Source organism: Malurus melanocephalus, unplaced genomic scaffold (assembly GCF_030028575.1).
Source record: "Malurus melanocephalus ecotype Western Australia unplaced genomic scaffold, MMel_1.1 scaffold_4, whole genome shotgun sequence".
In the NCBI taxonomy this organism is placed as follows: domain Eukaryota; kingdom Metazoa; phylum Chordata; class Aves; order Passeriformes; family Maluridae; genus Malurus; species Malurus melanocephalus.
This window is the reverse complement of record NW_026623236.1, coordinates 1,019,133-1,042,124: the sequence shown is the minus strand read 5'-3', so window position 1 is coordinate 1,042,124 and position 22,992 is coordinate 1,019,133. Positions and strand designations below refer to the sequence as shown.

The window sequence follows — 22,992 nt, the reverse complement described above, 5'->3', positions numbered from 1 at the left end:
AAAAAAATTGTAATTAGAAAGCATATCTTTAAAGGGCTCAGTCCTTAAATGACTGCTCTGCAGTCTTGGTAAGTGACTGTTGAAGGTGGTAGGAGCCAAATATAGGGCAGAAAGAAGAATGAAGCAAGGTGGGAAGGTTTGGATTGGTTTCAAAACACCGAGACTTACCATACGCTGTAATTTAAAGTGTGCTGTATCGAGACTCAGATTCTGATTTTAGGAACTACACTTGCTTTGGTTTTCCGTGTGTTTGATGTTAATTTAATTTGGCATCCCCCAGTTGCTGCAAATTTAATCCAAGGCTTCTCTCACTTTATCAATGCTGAAGTTAGGTCACACTTCAGAATTTTATACTCTTGGATAAGCACTGGCACAGTGATTTGACAAAAAAATAAAAAATGCCTCCTTCAAAGCATCCCCAGCTGTGCTGAATCTCATCTCAAGGTATATGATTCTTGACCCCAAAGCATTGTTACTTCAGAACACTGTACTCTGTGCAGTGAGCCTCCTCGTTTTGGGGACTTTGTGTTCATGGAGGTTCTCCACTTCTGACAGCTCCAGAGATCTCAAGAATCTCATGTTGTACTTTCAGTGCCTTCTACTTTAAAGCAGTGAATCTTGATTTTAGGATCCTCTTAAATGTTCATGTTCCTTACAATGTTCGTGTTCCGAAGTGCAAGCAGCATATGATTTGAGCATGTTAACAGAATGTCAAACGTGTTATCCATGATACTGACATATGCTGCAATTTCTAGATATCCTCACCCAAATCAGAATTAAAATGGTTGAACTTTCTAAATGCCAGCTTAGTCTTCTAAACTGCTTGTTCAAAACCTGTTTGATTATGTAGACTGTGCTATCTTTACATTTTACTTTGAAAGATAATCTTGTTTCCCCCTGCCCTGCCTTTTAGCATCAAGTTACAAGATTTTCTTAAAGCCAGGCAGAGCAGGAGAGACAGATGTGATGAACGTGCGGATACCAGGGAAGTAGTTTCCTTAGCAACAGTAACCAGCTCCAAGCTTTTATAACTTACCCCTGCTCTACTCGTGTACTTTGTATTTTTCTCCTGCAATGCTGAAATGTGGGCTTTAGACGCCAACGGTGAATTTAATCCAAATGCTCTCTGCTCTGCAGAGCACAGCTAAAGAAAAAAATAGGTGTGGGCTCCTCCCATCACCAGCATTAACATAAGTTACTATGTGTGATTCAAATCAGCTTGAAAGCATCTTGTGTTCAAGCAGATCAGGCAAACTGTTTTGCTGAGATAGATAAGCTTCAGCGCTAACCCCTCGTATTTTTCTCTGTTCTGTGACACATTCATCAGCATCTTCCAGTGCCCAATTAGGTGTTTAAGCAGCAAGGTGAGGAAACAAAAAGAACAACTCAAGGTACTCTGGGCTAAGAAGGCAAATAAAGCAATAATATCTAAGTTCTTTGGATTTCTTATTCAAAAATTTCCAAGCRGTCCATGAAAGGTCTTATGCCTAAAAATATTATATTTATTTTAGAAGTTTTTTTTCTATTAAGAAATGGAAGTATAGAAAGATTTAACATCTTTCCAAAAGACAGTGAACTGATGGTGGACAGAAATAGATGACACAACACTTAGTTCTCTTCCAGTTGTATGTCTTGGTGAAAATCCCTGTCTTCCTAATGCAGCTCCTACCAAACAAGATCTTTCAGTTAGAGAAAACAACAAATGTTTCCATCATTTATCTGTATATCAACATAACAAAGAGGGAAAAAAAGGGCCTTTTATATATAATTGTAGAAGTCTGTGTCTTTTTGTGCTGTCATGACAATAAAGTCATACTAAAGCAGGGCTGTCCTCTTTGAATTTTATAGTGATATATTCCTCCCCATAATTTTTTTCCCTGACAGTCAGAATTATTGTTTTGCCCGTGCTGGCATGCTATAAATATTAGATCAATCTTATAGGCTATAACTGAGATAGCTTTGTAGCTGTCGTCAAGAGTGACAAATATGTTGGCAGGATTTCCTTGACAGGCACTGGCACAGCTAAAGGTTTTTGCAGACAACCAAAAGGAACAGACTATTATTTGAGCTGGGAGGTACCACGTGCAGGGCACAGACTGCAGTGCCCACCCTGCATGGTGGTCACTCTCTTGGCCAGGACTCTCTGAAGGGTCTCTGGAGCTGGAAAGCCACACTTGAGAGCCAGACTGAAACAAAACTCACTGGGCTTACATCCCTTCCCATGCAGTAGACAATTATGTCTTTGCTGCTTCAAACTGAAACAAGTAAGTGCAGACCATACACATTTTTGAAATTAAAACTGATTCAAGTGCATCAGCTTTTACTTTTGCTTCTGAAGAAATTTCTATTAATTTTCTTTGACCATATAAAAATATTGCCTTACTTAATTCCTCAAGTGTTTTGACCAGTTTGCAATTTAAATCTGGAGGACTGAAGAAGATTAAATGTGTTCTGTCAAATAGAGTTCAATCATCAATATGCCCAGGCTTCTTTGTCTTCCACCAACACCACCATCATCATTTTGATTAGAGATATTCTACTGAATATCTACATCATTTTCATKACTGGAGAAAAAATACCTCCTCCTTTTTGATAAGGGAGAACCTTTTCAAACCTTAGTGTTTTTTGGGCCCCACTGACAAGTCTTCTCATGAGGTAATTTTTTAAAAATACTAACTCTATAGATTATTAGACTGCTTTATAAATTGCCTTTCTTCTAGAATTTCCATGTTAGAACTGGGTTGTGTAACTGCTCAGACTGACTTGCTGGAACAACTTCTGTTAGTTGTTAAACAGAGGTTCTTTTCAGTTAAATTATCTATAKCTATCTATATCTATATCTAATTTATATCTATATCTATATATCCACATCTATATCTCTGTAATTTGATAAAAAAGTGAAGAAAAGAAACCATAACTAGCTGATTGCCTATAAATAAAGAATGAAGATTCTGAATTCCTGCATATTGCTTACACTAGAAACAGTGAATTAAAAGTGGTTCCAGTCAAGGTATACTACAAATCTGAATTTTGAGTTTACATATAGAAAAGAATAATTCCACCTCAATCACCACCGTCGCTTGTGAATATGGTCAGAGAAGAATGTTACTATGAGATGTTCAACATTATTGAAGCATTCCCTGGGAATGAAGCATTTGCAGCAAAAAGCTGTCATTAGAATARGAAAGCTGTCTTTAATTCAAGGCTTAGGTCATTTTTGGAAGATGTCTGTTGGTCTTCTTCTTTCATCAAAAGTCAAAATACATTATTTTTCCAAATAAGCTTTTGCATTACTGCAGTGATGCAGGCTTAACTGCTGCTTTTTGTTTTTTAAATTATTTTATTTTAGACATTGTTATGCTAAGTTACGTTTAGAATTTCTTATAGATTTTGGGTTTTTTTTTTTAAAAACCGGTGACTGATAACCAGGTATATGTTTCAGCCTCTTTAGATCCTTACAAAAGATAAAAGGAAATGGAATTAGGACACAAGGAAATGGAATTAGAACATGAGGAAATGAAATGAATAAGAGAACTCAGATTGGACATCAGAAAAATATTCTTTGCCCAGAGGGTGGTTTGTCACTGGAACATACTTGGTCATGGCTCCAAGCCATGGCCAGAATTTGAGGAATGTCTGGACAACACTCAGTCATATGGTTTAGTTTTAGGTAATTTTGTGAGGTGCAGGGAGTTGGTTTCAATGATTCTATGGGTCTCTCCTTCCTGATGATATTCTATGACTCTGTGAAAGATAATGCTGTCCATTCTGCTTTGGTTTTGAATGTTTCCCATGCAACCTTGAGCAAAAAGTATGTCTTTTAAAATAAGAATGGTCTAGGACAGTAACTGGGATGGTATGCCTTTTCTAGGCTAATTAATATATCCCAATGGATACAAAAATGTCATAGACAGAAAAAACAGTATGAAACCACTATTCTTTGTACTGATAACAGACGCAGTGTCTTACCATTATACTARAAGAATATGTGAAGATGGCTTTCAGATTTACAGATCAGACTACTCTCTTTCACAGATGTAAATCACATTGGGAAAGAAACTGCTGAAGAAAATAAGRGGATTGCAAGACATTTCTACATAAAAGAAGATTTTTCTTGAGTATTTTCTCTTATTCTGTACATATTTTTATCCTGAACAAAAAGAAAAGTCAAAGGAAGAAAAAAATAAAAGGTATTAAATGAAGTAAGTCCCTTCCAATATGAGAGCTGATAAACCAAGAAATGCAAAAGTTCATAATCCACACGATTAAAGCAGGAAGGAATCTGCACGATGTAAGGTGTTAATTTCTGCAAGATGCTGATTTTTTGCTTTAAAAATTGAAAACTTAATTCTTTGATAAAATAATCACATATGAATACTGTGAAAGATAGTGATATAAATCTCATGCAATGGTACAATACTGAAAGAATCAAATAAATTATGTCACTCATAATTATTTTTCATTAATATGCTAGAGTTTCAGTGTTCAAAGGGTGTCAGTGGTGGAAAGGGCAACCCCTGTGTGAGATTTATTACTCAGCATTGACTATAAACCTTTCTTGAAATATCTTCCTTGTCTTTTTTTAGTCCTGAAGTGCTTTCAAATAACTTTTGTCCATCCCAGGGAAACATGCTGGGTAGTGTAATTTGGTTTACTGGTGTGGTAAATATCCTGAAGCTGATAAATGACTAGCACATTGATGTGCCTGTGCACCAGGAACTACTCTCCAGTCCAGCTCCAGCTGCTCATTTTTGATGGAGGACCCCATTACCACAGATCTGCTAACAAAGCTGTTATGCTACTGCTCTTAAGCCCATCTCAATAAAATGTGGGGTTAGTTAGCAGGTTAGGCAGGTTAGAGAAGCTGTCACCAGAGCCAGATTAAAGAGCACTTGTGTAAGAGCTTTGCCTCCAGATTTCAGTGGTGATGAATCCTGAGGCAGGTAGCACTGAGCTGTGAAGGGCAGGCCAGGGTACTGCTCGTCCTTGCTGTTCTCAGAGCACTCTTCTGTCTTCATCCTTGCTGTCCCCATAACTTTAGAATGTACCTGAGTTTGTGGATCTAAAATGGTAGATCTTCACCAACAGAACASGTCATCTCCCTGTGCCCTCTTTCAGGGACAGTATAAGCAGAAAAAAAATTGCATTTGAATCTGTTTTAGAGAGTGTAAAAACCTGCAGCTTTTGTTCTCCAGAAGGGCATTCATATTCTTATTTTCCTATACTCATAGGGAAAGACTAACACTTAAAAAAAAATAAACAGTACTTGGGTTTGATTAAAAGACACCTTGAACTAAGTTGGCAAAGTTTTGTGCTGCTATTTTGCACTTGGAATTAACTGATCTTCTCCCTCTCTTTCACTTTTTCTCTTTTCCACTTTCACTTGTTCCTATACATCTCATCACAAAAAATATTTTTTCTCTTTCCAGGAAATGTATTTTTGCAGAGCAAGCTGTAGATAACATTAAAGAGAAGCTGAGAKATTAACAGGAGCACAGCCCTTTGGAAAACCGGGAAGCCATTCCTCACCTCCCTTCGGAGAATACAATGGACCATGACAATAACAAAGCCTTGTAATGAATCAAATACTGCAAAAAGTATCTGAAATAATATTGATCTTTTGTCTGTCATGGCCAGAACTGCAGACATCCAAGTCAGTGCTAGCAGTGGCAACACCACACAGGAGCTCCAAAGGGATGCCCTGTTGAAAAAAAAAGAGAAAAGCAGAATTGTAATATTGCAAAAAAAAAAATTTAAAAGCTCACTAGTAAAATAAAACATATTTAAGAATGCAATTTTATCAATTTAACTTGAAAATCATAGACAAAAATGTAACAATTGCACTTTATGTTCTAAAGAATATCCCGATTCAGTTAATAAACACATTTGCAATTTTAAAAAAAAAAAACTATTTAAACGTGCTTAGCACTTTATACAGTGTTAGCAAACACAGTTGTCATCATCAAACTATTGTCTCACATGCACTGTATAAGATTTGTAACAAGAAGATGTAAATGATCAGGACTAACATGGCATTACTGGCGGTGGTGGCTGACAAAGCTGTTGTTGAAACTACTCCACACTTGGCACATTTGAGCGTCAAACCGCTATGAGGCTCACTCATCTGACTGCAAACAAACAGAACACCCACAAAAAGAACAAAATATTGAATTGTCACCAAAAAACGTTGCTACTGAAATTTAGCTTTTAAATATGATGTCATGCAGAAAAAGTAAGTAGACTTATTCAGGATGAATGCTCTATAATGTTGCAAAACGGTATTTTATACTTTACATTATTGTTAGCTTTAAATGTTAATGCTATGGGGCTTAATTTCATGCAAACTCTATTTATTACATTTAATCTAAAAACGGCCCCAAATGGGATCAAAACTGCTCAGTACACTGAAGTAAACATAAGCACGTGCTAGGATAGACACACAAAGTGCAATCCCTCTATTCAGACCTGGTGAAAGACTGCTGCATCCAAACATGCTTGAGAAAAACTATAGGACACTTAAAAGAGTGTGAATTATGGACCATTACAGAGCATTAACAAGGAAAGAAACCTGCAAAATTTTTTCAGCATCAAATCAATATGTGCATACTCTCTAGTATGCCCACTAATATCTGGATTGATTTTATTCATGCCATATGAAGGTCTGAATACAGGGCTTGAAATGTATGGAATCTGATGAAATAAATATCAGTTGGTACTAAAAAAAGGGTGTTTTGCCTTTTAATAAAACACAGTACACAAGCATTAAGCTCAAAGCATTTTGTATAGACAATTGTACCTCTGCACCTGTCAGAAGAGTTAAAACACAAAACTTGGAATTTAAGTTTTCTTTTCCATAGAGCATGCATTCAGCTTCTTGAGTCAACTAAATAAATATTTTTCCTATATCTTCTCTTTCTGCTATACGAATCAGGAATAACTATAACTGACTTAGATGTGACATAGCTGACAGAAAGGATATTTTACCTACTCCCACTGGAAAGTGATCTGTGTGGTGATAAGAACATTTTGCTTTTTATCCCAGTTATTTCAACCAACTGAATTCTGTTATTGCCAAACCCAGCACACACAAGACTTTCAACACACTGTCCAAAGCAACATTAAATTCCAGAGTTTTCCACTGATAAACCAAATCATGATTTTCCACTAAAAAGTGCAGCATATTTTCCATAAAAAGGCAGTTTCTTCCATTAGAAAACAGTGAAAACCTTGATCTTGTATAAGATGATATTGGGGTGAGGAAATAACTTAGTGAATTCTTATCAGTTGTCACCAATTAAAAATATACATTCAAGAATGAACTAAAAAAATGCCTTGGGTAAGTATAAACCAAGTTTGGAAAAGTACTTTCTGTCTTTGCCTGCCAGTGCTAAACATTGTTAGACTGGATTATTCTCTTTACCTCTGTAAAACTGCTCTGGATCTTGCAAATAATAATAGAACTCAATGTGCGTATAAGCCAAATGTAAATTTTTCAGCCTGGGCATTTGCATATGTTTCCTCTTTTGCCAGGAAAAGGATTGAGATCATGATTGAGATCCAGTAATGTATTTTTTCCCACTCTTTTGATTCTCCATATGCTTATTAAGGTCATAGAAAGCATATGGAGTTAGGATATTTTGTCCCATTCACTTGTTTTAAATCCTACAGCCGAACTTTTGACTGAGCTTTTGACATCTGTAAGTCCAATGCTTGCCARGAAGAATGAAGTTGCCTTCCTGAACATGGCTGGCAAAAGATACTTGAGAAATGAGTGACAATCACCTCTCTAGAGAGATCAAGTGATGAACCAATTTCTATGCCCCAAAGAATGACTTGAGAGTTGTCATCTGCCAAGTAGTATGAAGGGATGCTGTTGCCAAGCCACTATCTCATAATATCACACAACTTAAGATTGTTTCTCATTAGGGTAGATTCTTTATTCATTCATTTTAAGGCTAGATTGTTTTAAAATGAAATGCTTCTTTATTAAGTTCTTTATTTGTTTCATGGGGAAAGCAAAGTATAAACAAATAGGTTTCTGTAGCCTACAACTGCATAGCTGGAAAAAAAAAAAAGAAGTTAAATCTAAGTTTGAATATCCTTACAAAATGTACAAACCCAAACCTGTGGCTGTTCCAGCTCCTTATATCACTGGAATTGAGGCATATGTGAATTTGAATTGGTGATTACTAAGTCAATGTTACTTTTGTAATGATCTGGTAGTTTTATAATATTTTAGATTTCACTAGTGTTATTGCAGAGTTAAGAATATTGATGGAATAATGTAGACATATATAGGGTTATGAAATTAATAATTTCTAATGAAAAAAAGAGGAAAACAGAAGAAATAGAAYTAATGGATTTGGTAGGTGTTTGTCAAGATGATGATGGAAGAAACTGAAAAACAGAGAGTTAATTGAATTAATGTGAAATGYAAATCACACCAGCTAAAGTATTTATCATAAGTGTACTCATCTAACTCCTAACTATTAGAAATACCACTGTTAGTTACATGGTAAAATAATTAAAAGTGAAACTGCAATAAATTTGCCCATAGCAGTAACACACAGTAAAATGAAGATACCACCATTTATCATTGTTAGAAATGCAAATATTGGTGGAGTTAAACTATAAGCTGGCCCAAAACACAATACTAGAAAATATAATTTTTAAAAAGTCATTATTCAAAGTTTAAATATACTTTCATAAGCATTAGGAAGGTGATGATTCTTCTGAAATATTTCTTCTCCAATACTCAATTAATCTAGATTTGCTGCTGCAGTACTTCAAATCACTGCCACCCAGTGAAAAACAGTTTCCAATACCACCACCCTCATAATCTTTTCTTCTCATGATAACAACCAGAATTTTAATGTAAATGCAAGTAAATAATCAAAATCACACATTTACCTTTTTCTTTTTTAGCTCTTAAACCCTAAGTGTTTTTTTTTTAATTTATGTTCTGTTGCACTAATTTAGAAAATACACCTATGTAGGTATTATGTGAACGTAAGAACAAAGGCAAATTCTTAATGTAGTCAGAAGGGTAGAATAACACTGACCTAAGAAAGGGATATACTGCTGTAAAATATATTTTGTAACAGTTAACACAAATGCATAACATTTCTTACTTTAGTAATTAAATTTGACAGCTAGACAAAAATAATCAGTTCCTTCAGTACACACAGTTCATAAAACTGTTTTCCTGAGAGCAACAGCTTTACACATGTAACCATCYTGCGAAACCTGTGCTCAGATTTGTTTAATCCTCATTTTTATAACTTAATACTGTTGTACTTGTGTTTTATTATGTTTAGTTTGTTTAGTTGCATTCCCTTAGGATAATGCAACAGCAGCTTTTGAGATTAATGGAATCTGTTAGAAACTGTTACACTGGTATAAAAAAATCCACAGCACAATCAGAAGCATTTTTGATGAATATCTGTAATTGAAAATTGGTGATCAAATTTCAATATGCTTTAAAATAACCCAATTATTGCTTACCCYGCTCTGTGTTTGAGTTTTTTATCTAGGATTCCATCTCTGGAAACAAGTTTATTAAATACCAAAATGCCAATCACCATGTTGACCTGTCAAACAGAAGACAAACAGTTGATCTTTCAGTGMCTGAAAGAAAACACTGCATCACACTTCAGRAAAAGGCTCTTACAGGCCTGYAAAATGCCTCCTCTTACATTTGTGAGTATTCCTTCAGAAATTTTGTAGCAATGTCCCCAAATGCACCAAAAGGCTGTGTTTTCAAAAGGGTGTGTATACACACACCCTGCAGCAGGCTYGTTTTTGAACCTTGAATTATACCTGGTATCAAGCTATATATATACACGTCTGATGGTCAGAAGTTTGAGTAATCGAACTTTCATCTTTTGTCAGTTTTAATTGCAACAATCTGTCCTATTCCAGGAAAACCACTGCATTATGAGTTATGGCACAGGGAAGAGCTAGTCAGAGCATTCGATGACTGTAACCATGTTCCTTTTCAAACATTTATGGCCCATGTGGGTGTTCCCACTTATGCAGAACCAGCCTGTGGTTTTCCATACCTTCCTGCACATTAATCACTGTCTCTGTTATTCACCAAAATGTCAGTTTGGAGCCTTTTTTGGCTGCAGCTTACTATTTTTGTGGACCAGATGAATTTCTGGGATGTCTGTTTAACTATATTAAAGTAAATAGTGTTATGATCACATACATGGATTGAAGATCTAACCTAAAAAAATTTCAAGTGTTTCAGCAGTCACACTGTGGCACTTAATGGACATACTAATGGCATTTAATGGACAACTTAATGACTGTTATTATCCATTTGTATTATTGAGCTGAACTCTATGAACCTGTCTCTGCATGGCCCTGCAAAGAGGTAATACCAATTTTTAAATCTATMAAATAAATGTTCCTTTTAAAAATTTATTAAAAAGAATAATCCCTTTTTTTCCCTTTCAAACTGTTTTTTCAACACCTGTGCCAAAATACCTAATTGTTACTAGTCTTCCCTGCCAAGTCTTTTTCAACTTTGTTTTCAGCATTAACATTTTTCAGCTGCTGTTATATAATTCTTTGGCTTCATACACTTAGGCTTAAGTGGCTGCATGGAACAGCTCCTTCCACAGCTACCAGCTAATGGTAGGGCAAACTGYGACTGTGAACTTCAAACATCTCCAACAAAGGCTTGCCAATTAAACAGAGAACATACAGTTACTTCCATGCGAAAATTAGAACTGGCTTTTTGTAAACATCTTTGGCTACTCTACCATGACAGGGACTGTGAGCTGTACAAAAGGATCCTGGCYTGTCTCCAGGCAATGATGAGACAAACTCCATGGGAGTAGTAAACATCCATTTCAGGAAAATTCATGTAGCTGAATAGCTATATCTTTGACTACTAGTAGAACTGATTCCCTTTTCCAAGAGAAAACCAGAAATAACCGGTGCTGATAGAGTTAYCATAGGTGGAGTGGAAAGAGGAAATAGATTCAAAATCTGTAAGGGAAAAATGCTAAATAAATTGTTGTGAAAAATCCATAMAGACTGCAGAGCAGGTGATGTAGGATGTAATTCATTGTACCCTGAAGTCGATGTCTGAAACACTTCTGATGGCTTGATCTCTAGAAGTATGTCTTTTTCTYCACTGATAATGAAACAGGGCTGGGATAACTAGCTTAGATGCAGAAATCTACATTGCAGATGTCTATAATTAGKCAGAAGTGAATCCTACACCTAAACGCATGTCCAGAGACATGGAAGATTAATACACAAACAAGTAACATTTCCCAGCTATGACAACTTTTTTCTTTGCCTTCAAAAGCAGTAGCCATGGAGAACTCGCTGGCAGGTTCCACTCCTTCTGTTGCTTTTGCTGGCACAGCAATACCCTGCCAAGCAGCCCTCCATCAAGGCTGTCACTGAGTTTCACAAGGCACTGACAATTGCGTAGATGCTGCTGATAATAACTCAGTGATGCCTGTAACAAGTTCTCTGTGCCACTAATCAGTACATTATTCTTTCACAGCTTACTGTGTAAACATGGAGAGATAATTGGTATAAAGAAGTGATATAATCAAATTAATCATGCATTCAAAATACCGAAGGTGTGTTAAACAACAGTGATCTCAGTATTTACAGCAAARTGCAATGTTACTTTATAGCTAAGCTTTTTTAATTGAAATAGCACTTTCAATCATTTCATACAAAAATACTGGAAATTTTATTAATGTTTACCAAGACGACAGCAGCTGCAGGTCCAACGAAAGCATAAAGTAGCCCTCCTTCCAGAGACAGCCAGCAGCTGGAAAGAACATTAGAGAAGAACTAACACAAATTAAAAATAAGTATAACACAAGAAAGCATTAATAACTAGCACAGCRTATTATTCTGATGTATGGGATTTATATGCACACACAAAACAGAATTGCTTTGTTGRTAAGATGATGTAGAGAGCTGAAAGACTTTGCCACTACCTGTGGTTAACATTTCAAAATCTTTAACGTGAATTATATACATAAACTGCAATGCCCAAAAYGTATAAAGAGCACAATAGAAAATAAGTTTGCAAATATTTATTGAATCTCCTCTAACCATGTATAATGAGTTAACTGAACAGGCCTTGCCAAGGAGGTATCTAGACACATTTCTAGCTTACCATATCTGATAGTTCTATACTTAAAAGTGATGARATGGTCAAATATCTGTAATATAGAACTTCAAAAAATAAAAATCCCACCGGGTTTCTACATATCCTGTCATTGAATAATTGCTTTTGTAACTACATCTTACAGACAGTATTTCCATTAGAGAAAAATCATATAAGATATATGATCTAGCTCTTCTGTATTCTCAGTAATATTTTGAAAACAATTTAAATGTATATTTTAAAGCATCTGAAAACTGTGTTTTCYGGAGACCTCCTAATCTCAGAGAGTTTGTCATTCTGCATTAGGGCTTTCACTGAAAACCAAACACAGAGCACTTACAGAATCAAATTCTAAATATTTGATACACTGTGATGTAAAGCTTTTCATATCTGCAAAAGATCAGGAGCTTCACACACTGAAGTAAATGCAGCTGTGCTATTTTCTCAGTGATTACACATTCAGAGAACAGCATGTTTATTTGAATGCATGATCACACCTACATATAAGAAAACTCAAGCACATACATTCAAATAATTTACTTGCATTTCACATCCAGAGACATTCACATCAGAATTACACATTTCTTCTTTATTTTCCAGTAATGGTTTTGTACTTTTCAAAACCAAGTGATTTAAATGCAAGCATATCATAATGGTCTGTTAGGGCTGGTATTCTCACTGCAAAGAATAAAAGTGGTTCCCAGTGCAATGAATCCATGTGAAAACTGTCACATGAACCCAACTGCACCRGAGTGCTAAATTCTGGAATGGTAAATGGATTCAAATAGCTCCTATCTTCTTCACTGTTGAAAAGGTAATACATGCCAAGCTAGTCTACATCCTACCACAAAAACCAATTACAACATGAATGTTCAATTTATTTTTTCAATGTCAAAGAAAAATGCTTTCCAAATTTTCTGCAGTTTTTCTTACTACTTTTTCAAAAGCTAGGTTGTTATTGTCAGTCTGGGAACATAGACTTCTGAGGGGTGAAAAGCATTCACAGTGTACTTCCTTAACAGTATGAACTTTTAAACTTAGTGAAGATGACTACTCTGAGTAATCAGGATTTGTAATTAAAATTTTCCTGTTTATTGGGAGACAGAAGCATCAGTTCATAAAAAAAAGTTGATGCATTTTGGTTTGAACATAATTTCAGTTACCTGTGCTGAAAAAAGGGTCAAGAGGGTTTTTTTTCTAAATAAAAAATTAAAACCCCAATTTCTAGCACAAAACTCTTTGAGTCCCAAGGGAGAATTGCCCCTTTTCCATGTCCTCAAGTGAAAAGGCTGTTCAAAAGAGTGGTTTCCATTTAGAGGCAGAGCTGGAAAAAAATATAGAGGTTGTGCTTTTTTACCCTAACCTCTTTTTCACACAATCTGAATTTTCAAGATTCTGGATTTTCACAAGTGTGTGACATCATTGTTGYAATGTATTCCACATCTCTTAGTTGATGACTGAAATTCCTTTTCCCCAATCTTTTTCTGTTGAATACATTCTGAAGATAGATTTTCAGGTGCCTGCTTACACCACAAGAAAAGTCTTGTCAATTTTTTACTGCATTTTCCTTCTCCTCTTTCTTTGCTCTGACAGCTTTTTTCTGTGCTTTATAGCTGTTTTTATTTTGTTTTCCTGTTCTGTCTTTTCTCCCTGATGTGCACATAGCAGAAAGCCATATAAATTGATTAGGATGAAGAGCAGCCACTGGTGGCTTTATGGGACCATGTTACAYGGTCATAAAATCCTGCTGAGTGATGAAGCATCTGTACACTTGCTCCTGTGTCCTGTACATTTTGTRGGTTGTTTGATGCTCTCCAGGTGAATGGTTTCTTCTCTTAAGAGAGCATGGCAAAAGCATGGTTATGACAGAATTTTAATTTTTGTTGATATAATAAATTCCTAGAACTTATCTGCACTGTATGTTAACATGAGAAGTTCATGCAGGTTTAYTAACTAAAAGATTTAGTAGTGGTGCTTTCATAGCACTGAGTGTCTGAAAAGAGACACCAAAAWTATTTATTACAGAAATGGCTGGAAAAAGCTATTTAGCTTTCAGGCACACTTATCTTTCCCAGATAACATCTGAAAACTTGTCTCTGTGTTCTTTTAAATTRTATTTAGGAAATCCCTTCAGCTTCTGTATCTATATCACTACAAGGGTCTGCATGAAATGTTTTTCATACTTAGTTTTAAATGTACAGAAATATAACTGTCTGATATTAGRACTCAGAAAAAGATAGAAATCAGAGACTGATGATCACAGACATGGCTCCAGTGTGAACAATTCAAGCACTCCCATCAWATATATACTACCCTAAACTGAGAGCTCCTGCAAAGATTCTTCTCCCTCTTTATGAATCTCTTCATGTGTGGGACTATGGAACTGGAATAAATTCCCAAATTTTCACTTTTAATGTTCTCCACTTAAAAGCTTCATTTTCAAAATGAGCATCTTACAGAGCATGAATTGTTTGCAACAGGGTGTGCTTCTAAGAGCAGCATGTGTGCAATTGATTGCAGCCAAACAAAATATAGTGTAAGCAATTAAAAATATTGCACAAGTGCTTCAGTTATGGTAGGAGGAGCAGGACAAGAGCTCTGCTTTTACACTGCCCAACAGCTGTCATGAGATGCAATTCTTTGCTGCCKTCTGGAGTGGGACAGCACATCAGCTGGTGATGGAGGAGGAATCTCCATTCCTTGTCTTCACTGTTTTCCTTATGTAATTCTGATGTCAAATGCCAGGAAAATATATTCRCAAATAAGATGAGAAAGCTGAATTATGGTTCAATTTGTCCCTTGTACGCTTTCATTTGTTCTTTTCTCCCATGGTAYCATGTCAGCTGGATTTGGATCCTGGGAGAGGAGCTGTTACATGTACAGAGATCTGCTCTTTTTTACTTTCCAGRTTACTCTTAATGAATGATTTGTTGCTTTGTCTGAATATTTCAGAACATCCCCTTTTAAAAATGCATTCAGCCCAGGAAGGAAGCAGGAAGCAATGCTAACTAAAGCAAGTATCACGCATGAATGATTTCAGTAGAGAAAAGGAATGGGATTAATCCTGCAAGGAACAGAGCTACATCCCCAATGGGGTCTGGACATTTTTATTTTGTGATTTGTAATTCTCACAGCCTACATAGTTTTTCAGCTGTGGTTCAATGATTAAATAATAAAAAAAGCCAGCAAGATGAGTATATAGTTAAAAAAATTCAGAGGAGTAGATTCTCAATACAACAYTCAAAAGAGGGCTAAAATCACTGTTGCACTTGCAGCTCTAAGTGAAGTTTAAGCACTTCAGTTACATAAGACATTCCTCATTAAAAAATCTGAAGATGCACATTGTCACAGTTTAAAACTACAAAGCTTAGTGGTTGGAGTCAGTACTCAGGAGGCAATTTGATTTTGAATTCTTTCTTACCCACCCAGGGCTGGAGTGCCAAGATGGTGACACACACAGGGAAGGGAGGGGGAATCCTGATCTCACTCAGTGATGATGCTAAGGAGAATAATTAAATATTCATTGAAGCGAGGACTTGACCTAACTCWTCCACATCTTTGATGAATGCCCTCATTACCAGCCTACAGAGTCATATTTCCTCTCTTTCTGTCCAGATGCATCCTCAATTTCTTMGGCAACGTGAGGAGAGCTCCAAACAGGCTGACCAAAGGAAACACACTCTCGCATACATAATGGTGGCTGGAGCACTCCTCTGGCTGGAGGAAGGCTCAGCTCCTTCTTCATCAGAAGACCAAAAGGTGGCCTCCCTGAGGAGTTAATTTTCTGAGGTGCTAAATACAGACTGTAACCAGCCAGATGGCTGAACAGGAACTGTATTAGTTGAACGTAAATGAAGCACACAGATTTCCTCCTTGCTGTCTCCCAAATGCAGCACAGTCCAGGAAATGGGCAGGATCAGGCTGTCCAGGCGAGAGGGGATGGATGGGAGAGATGTTTTGAGATGTTTGAAGGGCTTTGGCTCCAAGCTGCTCAGGGGCATTGAAGTCAAGGTACCTGCTTGGTGCACAAACCTGGTTGCCAAAGAGACTCTTGCCAGYGCAGTTTTGGACAGGTTTAAAGGCTGACAGGGGCTACCCATAACATTTAACACTCTCTTTTGTAAATATATATAAATGTAAGGTGTCTAAGTGGACCTGGACCTCAGTGTTTCATAAAAGCCTGCTATTTCAAAATCTCAAACGAAATCTAGGATTCCTGGTGCTTTGCTGAGCTCAGTCCAAGACTGGTGTGCTGTTTTCTCTTTGTTCTTTTGTGGATCACTCAGTGACTCTCAGGGCAATTCTAAGTGTGAATGGATACCTGTAGAGACTTCAGAGTATGCTATGCAGTTCCTGATGGATATGACAATCTTGATTATTAAAAACATAATTTATCATTTCAGATTGACTTACTAGTGAGCTGTTCCATATCCTTTTGTCTTGGTAAAGCCTATTGATATTGCAACCACTAATGCTGGCAGTCCTGAAAAAAACCAAAACAGTAATAATCATTAGATGAAGAGTAAAATATTGCTGTTCTGCCTGGACAAAAAAATGACAGGGCAAGCTAATGCAAAATGGACAATTTTACATGGAACGAATTATTTAATGAAGCACACTGCTATTGTAAGGTTTGTTTTTCTGAAGCACTTGCAGGGAGGAGGACGTTGTTTTCTGCCCACAATGTACTGCTTTGACGTAGCAAAATTATGGTACATTTGACAGGTCTTAACTAGAAAGAGGTTTCATGAATATTCAGAGAATGTTTTTTTTTTTCTTGCTTCATTTTGATTTCTTGATATTACGCTACTTTGCTGAAAATCTGAAATTCTGTTAAAACATACTTATAAAAGGATGCTACAATGTACACCAGCATACCTTGAGCTTAAGTTGCAGTGTAAAAGTTTCTAACCTAGATTTCCTTTTAGTAACATGCTATCTGCTATCTTTCATTTTTACTGAAGAAAATGATGACATTCTTGACATTGCCACTGCATTAAATGTTTCATTCCAATGATTCCTAGGAAATTAATTTTACTGACTTACCCCATCCAAGGCACAGGAAACGCTTCCTTATCAGCCGTGTCCTAATTTTTCCAGTAACAGCCATATATGACTGCCACGCTTCTGTCAAAACCCAACAGAATGAAGCTAAGAAGAAGAAGTGTAAAAATGCGGTGGTTGTGGTGCAGATGCCCTGCAGGGAGCAAAGAGAAGCTCATGCTGAATACTTAGGGACACTCATTTCTGTTTTCAATTCAAAGAGTTGTCATATTCTATCATCTTGACCTTTATCCTTAGCATCAACTCTCCCTTTCCTCCCCTTATGATGTGGTGGCCACAAAGAGCGAGAAAAACAAAGAGAAATGTTGATGGGGATTAAGCAGAAGAGGTTTTGACTTGTTTTCCCAAACACTGAGTGTTCCGAGCAGGGACAAAGACGCAAAATAAATCATGCCGGCAGATTTTTCTCTACACATTTACTTTGATCAGGGATCATCACAAAGTTATTCTCTGGTAAACCAGTTACAAAATTACTGATTATAAAATCTCACTTAGCAGAACAGAGAAAAGCAGGGATACAAATGCTCCTAATTGCCAGTTATACTTTATTTCCCTCCATGAAGACCCTGATTATTAATCTAAATTTGATTTTTTTTTTATTTTTCATTTAAATCATATGGCATGGTGACCTCTTGAAATATACTGCCTTAGATATTTTTAGGCAGGTTTCAGTATCATAACCCATAACCTTAACAATTACCCTGGATATTGTTTTTATGGGTATGAGTAATTTSTCATCTGAAAAGTATTTTGAGCACATGCAATTTGCTTTCTTTTGYCACTTTAGCCCTTAATTAAACTTGACATTGTAGCTTGCAAAAATGAGCTTCTTCGCATAAATTATGATCTGGCCTCCACTGTGTTGCTTAAAATGCCAGTAGCAGTCTATAAAATGCAGTCTGCATAGRACCCCAGAAACAATGCCACACCAGTAATGTTGAGCCTATCCTTAGCACAATTAATCCATAGCACAATTTAAGAAAAAATAATTCACACCCCCAACATCAATGATGTAAATTCATGAAAAAATGAAAAATGTAGATATTACTTGATGATTATTTCTTTATGCATCATACACATCTAATAACCACCTTACACTTAGCCTTTTATTAAGGCTRGGCAAGAACTTTTACTAAAATCTCAGTTGAGCAAACTATTTAAGGAGAAAAAAAAAAAGCATGTTCCTAGTTTTATATATGTGCTTGCATACACTGTTGGTTCAAGCCTGACAGGAAGGATATGACATATATGACACCCATATATTACAACATGCTTGTTTTTTAGTTAATTTTAAATTATTAATTACTTTCAAATATGTTTTGGTTTGAATTTTCTGTGGTAATTTTTCCAGATTCATATCTGAAATCAGGTGTGCTGGTTCATTCCAATATCTATCTTAAATACGTAGCTGACAGTCTCTCCATAGTTACTGTGAACACATAGCTGATAGCTGATACCAGCTGATATTGGCATTACCTGACATCAACATCTCAACTTTCAAATATTTATGCACTTAAAGAATCAAAATGCAATGATTTCCTGCTATGAATTTASAGATGTAACAAACCTCTTGTCTTCAAATCCTGGGTCAAATTGTCTATTTWAATCTAGAGGAAAGGGGTTCTGTATAATTATATGCAAGAGAACTGCTCTTAATTTAAAAAAACAACAACAAGTAACGTAAACTGGAAAAAAACAACAGATCCTGAAAATGCATTAGTTATTCCATCCTAGGCTTTGCCATTAGTTCTTATGTTTAGGTGTCCCCAAGGTATATGGATTCATAAAATCTATGCAGTTAAAACCTGACTAATAGCAGTATTTCCTGTATATGAAAGAAAAAAAAAAACAACCCACTTAGTTAAAATGAAAGTTCTGCAGTGCAACACGGAATAAATATAACAGAAAATTCATAAATGTTCTTTCTTTAACTGGCTGGTTCATATGTTATGAATTCTTACTATGCAATTTTAATTTGCTTTCCTATCAATGTTCTTGCAAAAGCTAGAGAGTTCTGTTGCAGCAAGAATTGGACAACAAAATTACTTTTGAGGAATAATGCAGAATCTTTTAGGGAGGAACTGCATAGGTAAAAACACAATATTACCCTGAAAAAAATGTGAATATACTATTTCTCTTATAAATAATGCATGCACAAACAACTCCTGATCTCTTTGGTCAAAACATTGCTAACTCTTATGCTTGACTTGAGTGCACACTGTAGGATTTAACTCATAATTTATCCTCTATATTGAAAAAAAGATGATGATAATCTGAGACAAGTGTGGACATGGCTACTGTGGAAGAAAGAACTGTAATGAAAATGTTAATGATCATGTAGAGCACAAAATGAGAAGAGAGAAGCAAGTTTTATGAAAGTCAGCTGAGCTCTAGGTGGGATATATGACTGCTGATTATCTCTAACTCTTCTGAGTGGCAGACGGGGGTCTTTAATGAACAACAATGGTAAGTCTGTGTCACTGATATAACAGTGTATTTACACCACATGCCATCAGAAAGATGCAAATCAGCCTCAAAACATCACCTAACAACCGCTGTGGGATGGTGGTGACAGATCCATGTGCAGGCAGYGCTTGCAGTGAACTCAGCCTCCCTCCCTGCAAACACAACTGCTCCCTCCCGGGCACAGCCATGGGCTCAGCTCAGTTGTCCAATACTCCACTGGAACTCTGGCTTTTATGTACTTCCTTGTTCTTCCTCTTTGATAAATAGATAAACAAACAATGSCGTTCTGCCTGGGAAAGCACTGTATCTGGGAAGCCAATTTCCAAATAGAAACAAAATTTCATTTTCGCCAAAGGTTGTTATTAAACRGGCTAGTGAATAGGTCTAATTTTAGGAAGTATATACCAGCATTATTTCTTTCTCACCAGGTTATGAACTATTGCTCCTTCCTCTCCTCCTCTTCCTTGGCCAGGGAGCACCAGCTCCCCTCACCCTCCTGCACATGCAGCAGCATCACTCAAACCCTGTGGYCCATCCCTCACGGAAAGCTGCAGTGTGTCACCCTGCCTGCACCGAGAGATAGTGGGGCACATCTTCCCCATTGCTTTAGGAGGAGATGTTTCTCATTTGCTTCTAATTCCAGTTTATTAAAACTCAGTGAATTAATTACCTGTGCTGAGGTAATCACCTGCCAACTTGCAACAAAATTAATTTTAACAGCCTAATTTATTCACTATTTCTTCAAGCTTCTGAAATTAAGTCAACTATTATTCTAACCTACTCTTCCTCTCATTTGCCCTTGGCTCCCCATATTAACTTATAAATTGGGGGGGGTTGGGGGGGGGTGGGGGGAGGGAGTTTTTCTGCCCTCAGAATGCATTTCCATGAACTTTAATTGAGTCTCAGGTGTTTAGCTACCTGGAATATCTAAGTGACACCATTCACCCCTTTTTAGTAAACAATATACTATTGAAAGCAAGAAYACACATCAGGTATCAATTTATTTCCTTCTCTCGTTAAGTAAGACACCAACTTCAAATGAATGTACTGAAGCACAACTGAGAAATGTAAAAAACAATGGAAATCCAAAGCTACTTGTTCTAGTGGTTAATATTTTTGATGTACTAATGATGAGTAAAGTACAGAATATATCAGTTTTTAAGACCTGCAAAAGTAGGTCATAAATGTAACCTCAAACTAAGAATTTATCAATATTCTTTGAGCATCTGGCTGTTGAGTTTTGGGTTTTTTAATAGAACAATGGTATTTTTTAATAGAAAAATGGTGTGGGTGTTTTTTTTAATAGCAGTGTCTTCTGCTCTAAATCTTCCACATTAAGGCAAAGAGGGTTAAGCAAGGACACCTGATTTGTGTTCTCACCCTGAAAAAGGTTCCTTTTCCTTCAACAAACTTGTTGACTGTCTCTGGGTTCTGATAAACAGTATAAGAATCAAAGCTATTGGAAAATGAACACAAAAAATGAAATCTGTATTGGTGACAGCAAAATGAAYAGGGCTAAAATCCACTCAACTGGATTATTTAATGAGAGGTAATAGAAAACCATTGGAATAACAAAATTTCTTGAAGATTGGAATCCTGCCCTTGACTTATTTCTGAGGAGACAAGCCTAAGGAGATAAATTAAATGGGTGCTAATTTYATTTTTATGTCATTCTGATCATGCACTGAGTTCACAAAGAGCACTTAAAGACCACAATAACAAATAAATGAGACAAAGAACAAACAAAACAAAGATAATGTGAAGGACATAGTTAAGAGCAGAAAAATAATTCTATCACAAAACTGGTATATTTTATTGCATTTTTGAGAGTCTTAAGCCATCTACTATCAAACAGTATATATTTTCCTTCTTTAAATCAGAAATGTAAATTTATAAAAAAATACTGCTTATTATTACCATTTTTTTATTATCACTTACTTTTAAACAGATTTGAGTAATACAGTATCTTTGCCTCAGGAACAGCAGACATTGTCAGAATACAGGCATACAATATATTGGTCAGACAGTACTGAATATTAGATTAAATACTGAGTTATAGAGCAAACTGGCATTTAAAATTAGATGGATATTCAGAGACTGTGAGACAAAGATGTAAGAATTTTGTTTTCAGGAGTGTTTTTCTGGAARAGGGACAGATTTTCTGTAAGAAAAAATATGGCAAGGGAGGCTGTCTCTTCAGCTGCAAACATATTTGAAACTGTTAGGATCTTAAATGCYTGAGAAATTATAGCTGCAGTCTTCCAGGGTTCTTTTCCAGGATCATTAATATTGCTGACACCAAAGTTTTGAAGGCACCATTTAAAAAATCCCTTGTTCTTTTCTTTTGACAGACTCTGGTGCTGATAACACCGCTTGTTCAAGCAAAGAACTCAGGAATCTGACACTGATACAGAAAATAGCATTATAGTGGAAATAATTGTTCTAAAATAATGGTATTTGTGTTTTCAACCAACAGCTATGAAACTAGTTACTTTAATTAACTCAAAGGAAAACTTTAGGATCTTTTAAAAGTCTTTTCTGGTGTCCTCAGCAGTTGAAGGCTCAAGTGGTTTAACTTCATTACATTTTGCTCTGATATCTGACATGATAGCCCAGAATAATTATCATCTGACTTCATGTGCAATTGTGTGATGAGATCTGCASAGTTAATTATTATACAGAAGGATTCTCTGTGCAGTACAAGACAATGTGAGTCACAGCTTWTACTTGGATTTTTAAAGCTATTTTTTCAGTACAACAGCAGGAATCTTTGAGTAGTTAGGTGGTCTGCCTCACAGAGATAATGAGTGATAACTAAGGATCCTCAATTTTTTGTCCTTCTACTCAATCATTTTGTTTACCCACAACAAGCAACATGCCTTTCTAGGTTCTGATAAATTGCATAKAAGCTGGGTTCAAATGACCCAACTGTTTCTGCAGTTCCTTTGATTTAGTTTACAACTACACTCTCACAAAAGCATCAACAGCACAGCAATCTCACTGAAAAGTTTTCAGTATAATTTTTTTTCTTTTTGTATCGTATACAAATTATATCAACCATTGCTAAACCTCGGGACCCTTTCATGTAACCAGTCTCAGGGTGCAATATAATTTGGTGTTTGATTTAAGGTTTCTTTTTTCTTCTCTTCTGGAATCTTTCCTTTTATCTGACAGTACAACCACAGTGATCCTACTAGCAATAGCATAAGTGTTTCTGGAAGAAAACTTACACTTCAAATTGTAAGTTTTTTTCTGCATTTGTGTCTTTCATATACACTTCAAATATGCCTTACTATTTTCACCTAAAGTTTCTT

The 22,992-nt window shown here is 36.1% G+C and overlaps 1 protein-coding gene across 4 annotated transcripts in view; it reads right to left on the bottom strand.

The window, feature by feature from the left end:
• The window catches only part of LOC130575117 (adhesion G protein-coupled receptor B3), a 224,077-nt gene that overhangs the window by 26,760 nt on the left and 174,325 nt on the right, over nt 1-22,992 (bottom strand). For all 4 annotated transcript variants that reach the window (XM_057368800.1, XM_057368808.1, XM_057368816.1 and 1 more), the window contains exons 10-15: nt 17,195-17,345; nt 16,562-16,631; nt 11,737-11,803; nt 9,505-9,590; nt 6,030-6,128; nt 5,530-5,701 (exon numbers count right to left, since the gene is read on the bottom strand). In XM_057368800.1, the coding sequence (XP_057224783.1) occupies nt 5,530-5,701; nt 6,030-6,128; nt 9,505-9,590; nt 11,737-11,803; nt 16,562-16,631; nt 17,195-17,345 (645 nt within the window). The remainder of the gene's footprint in view (nt 1-5,529; nt 5,702-6,029; nt 6,129-9,504; nt 9,591-11,736; nt 11,804-16,561; nt 16,632-17,194; nt 17,346-22,992) is intronic.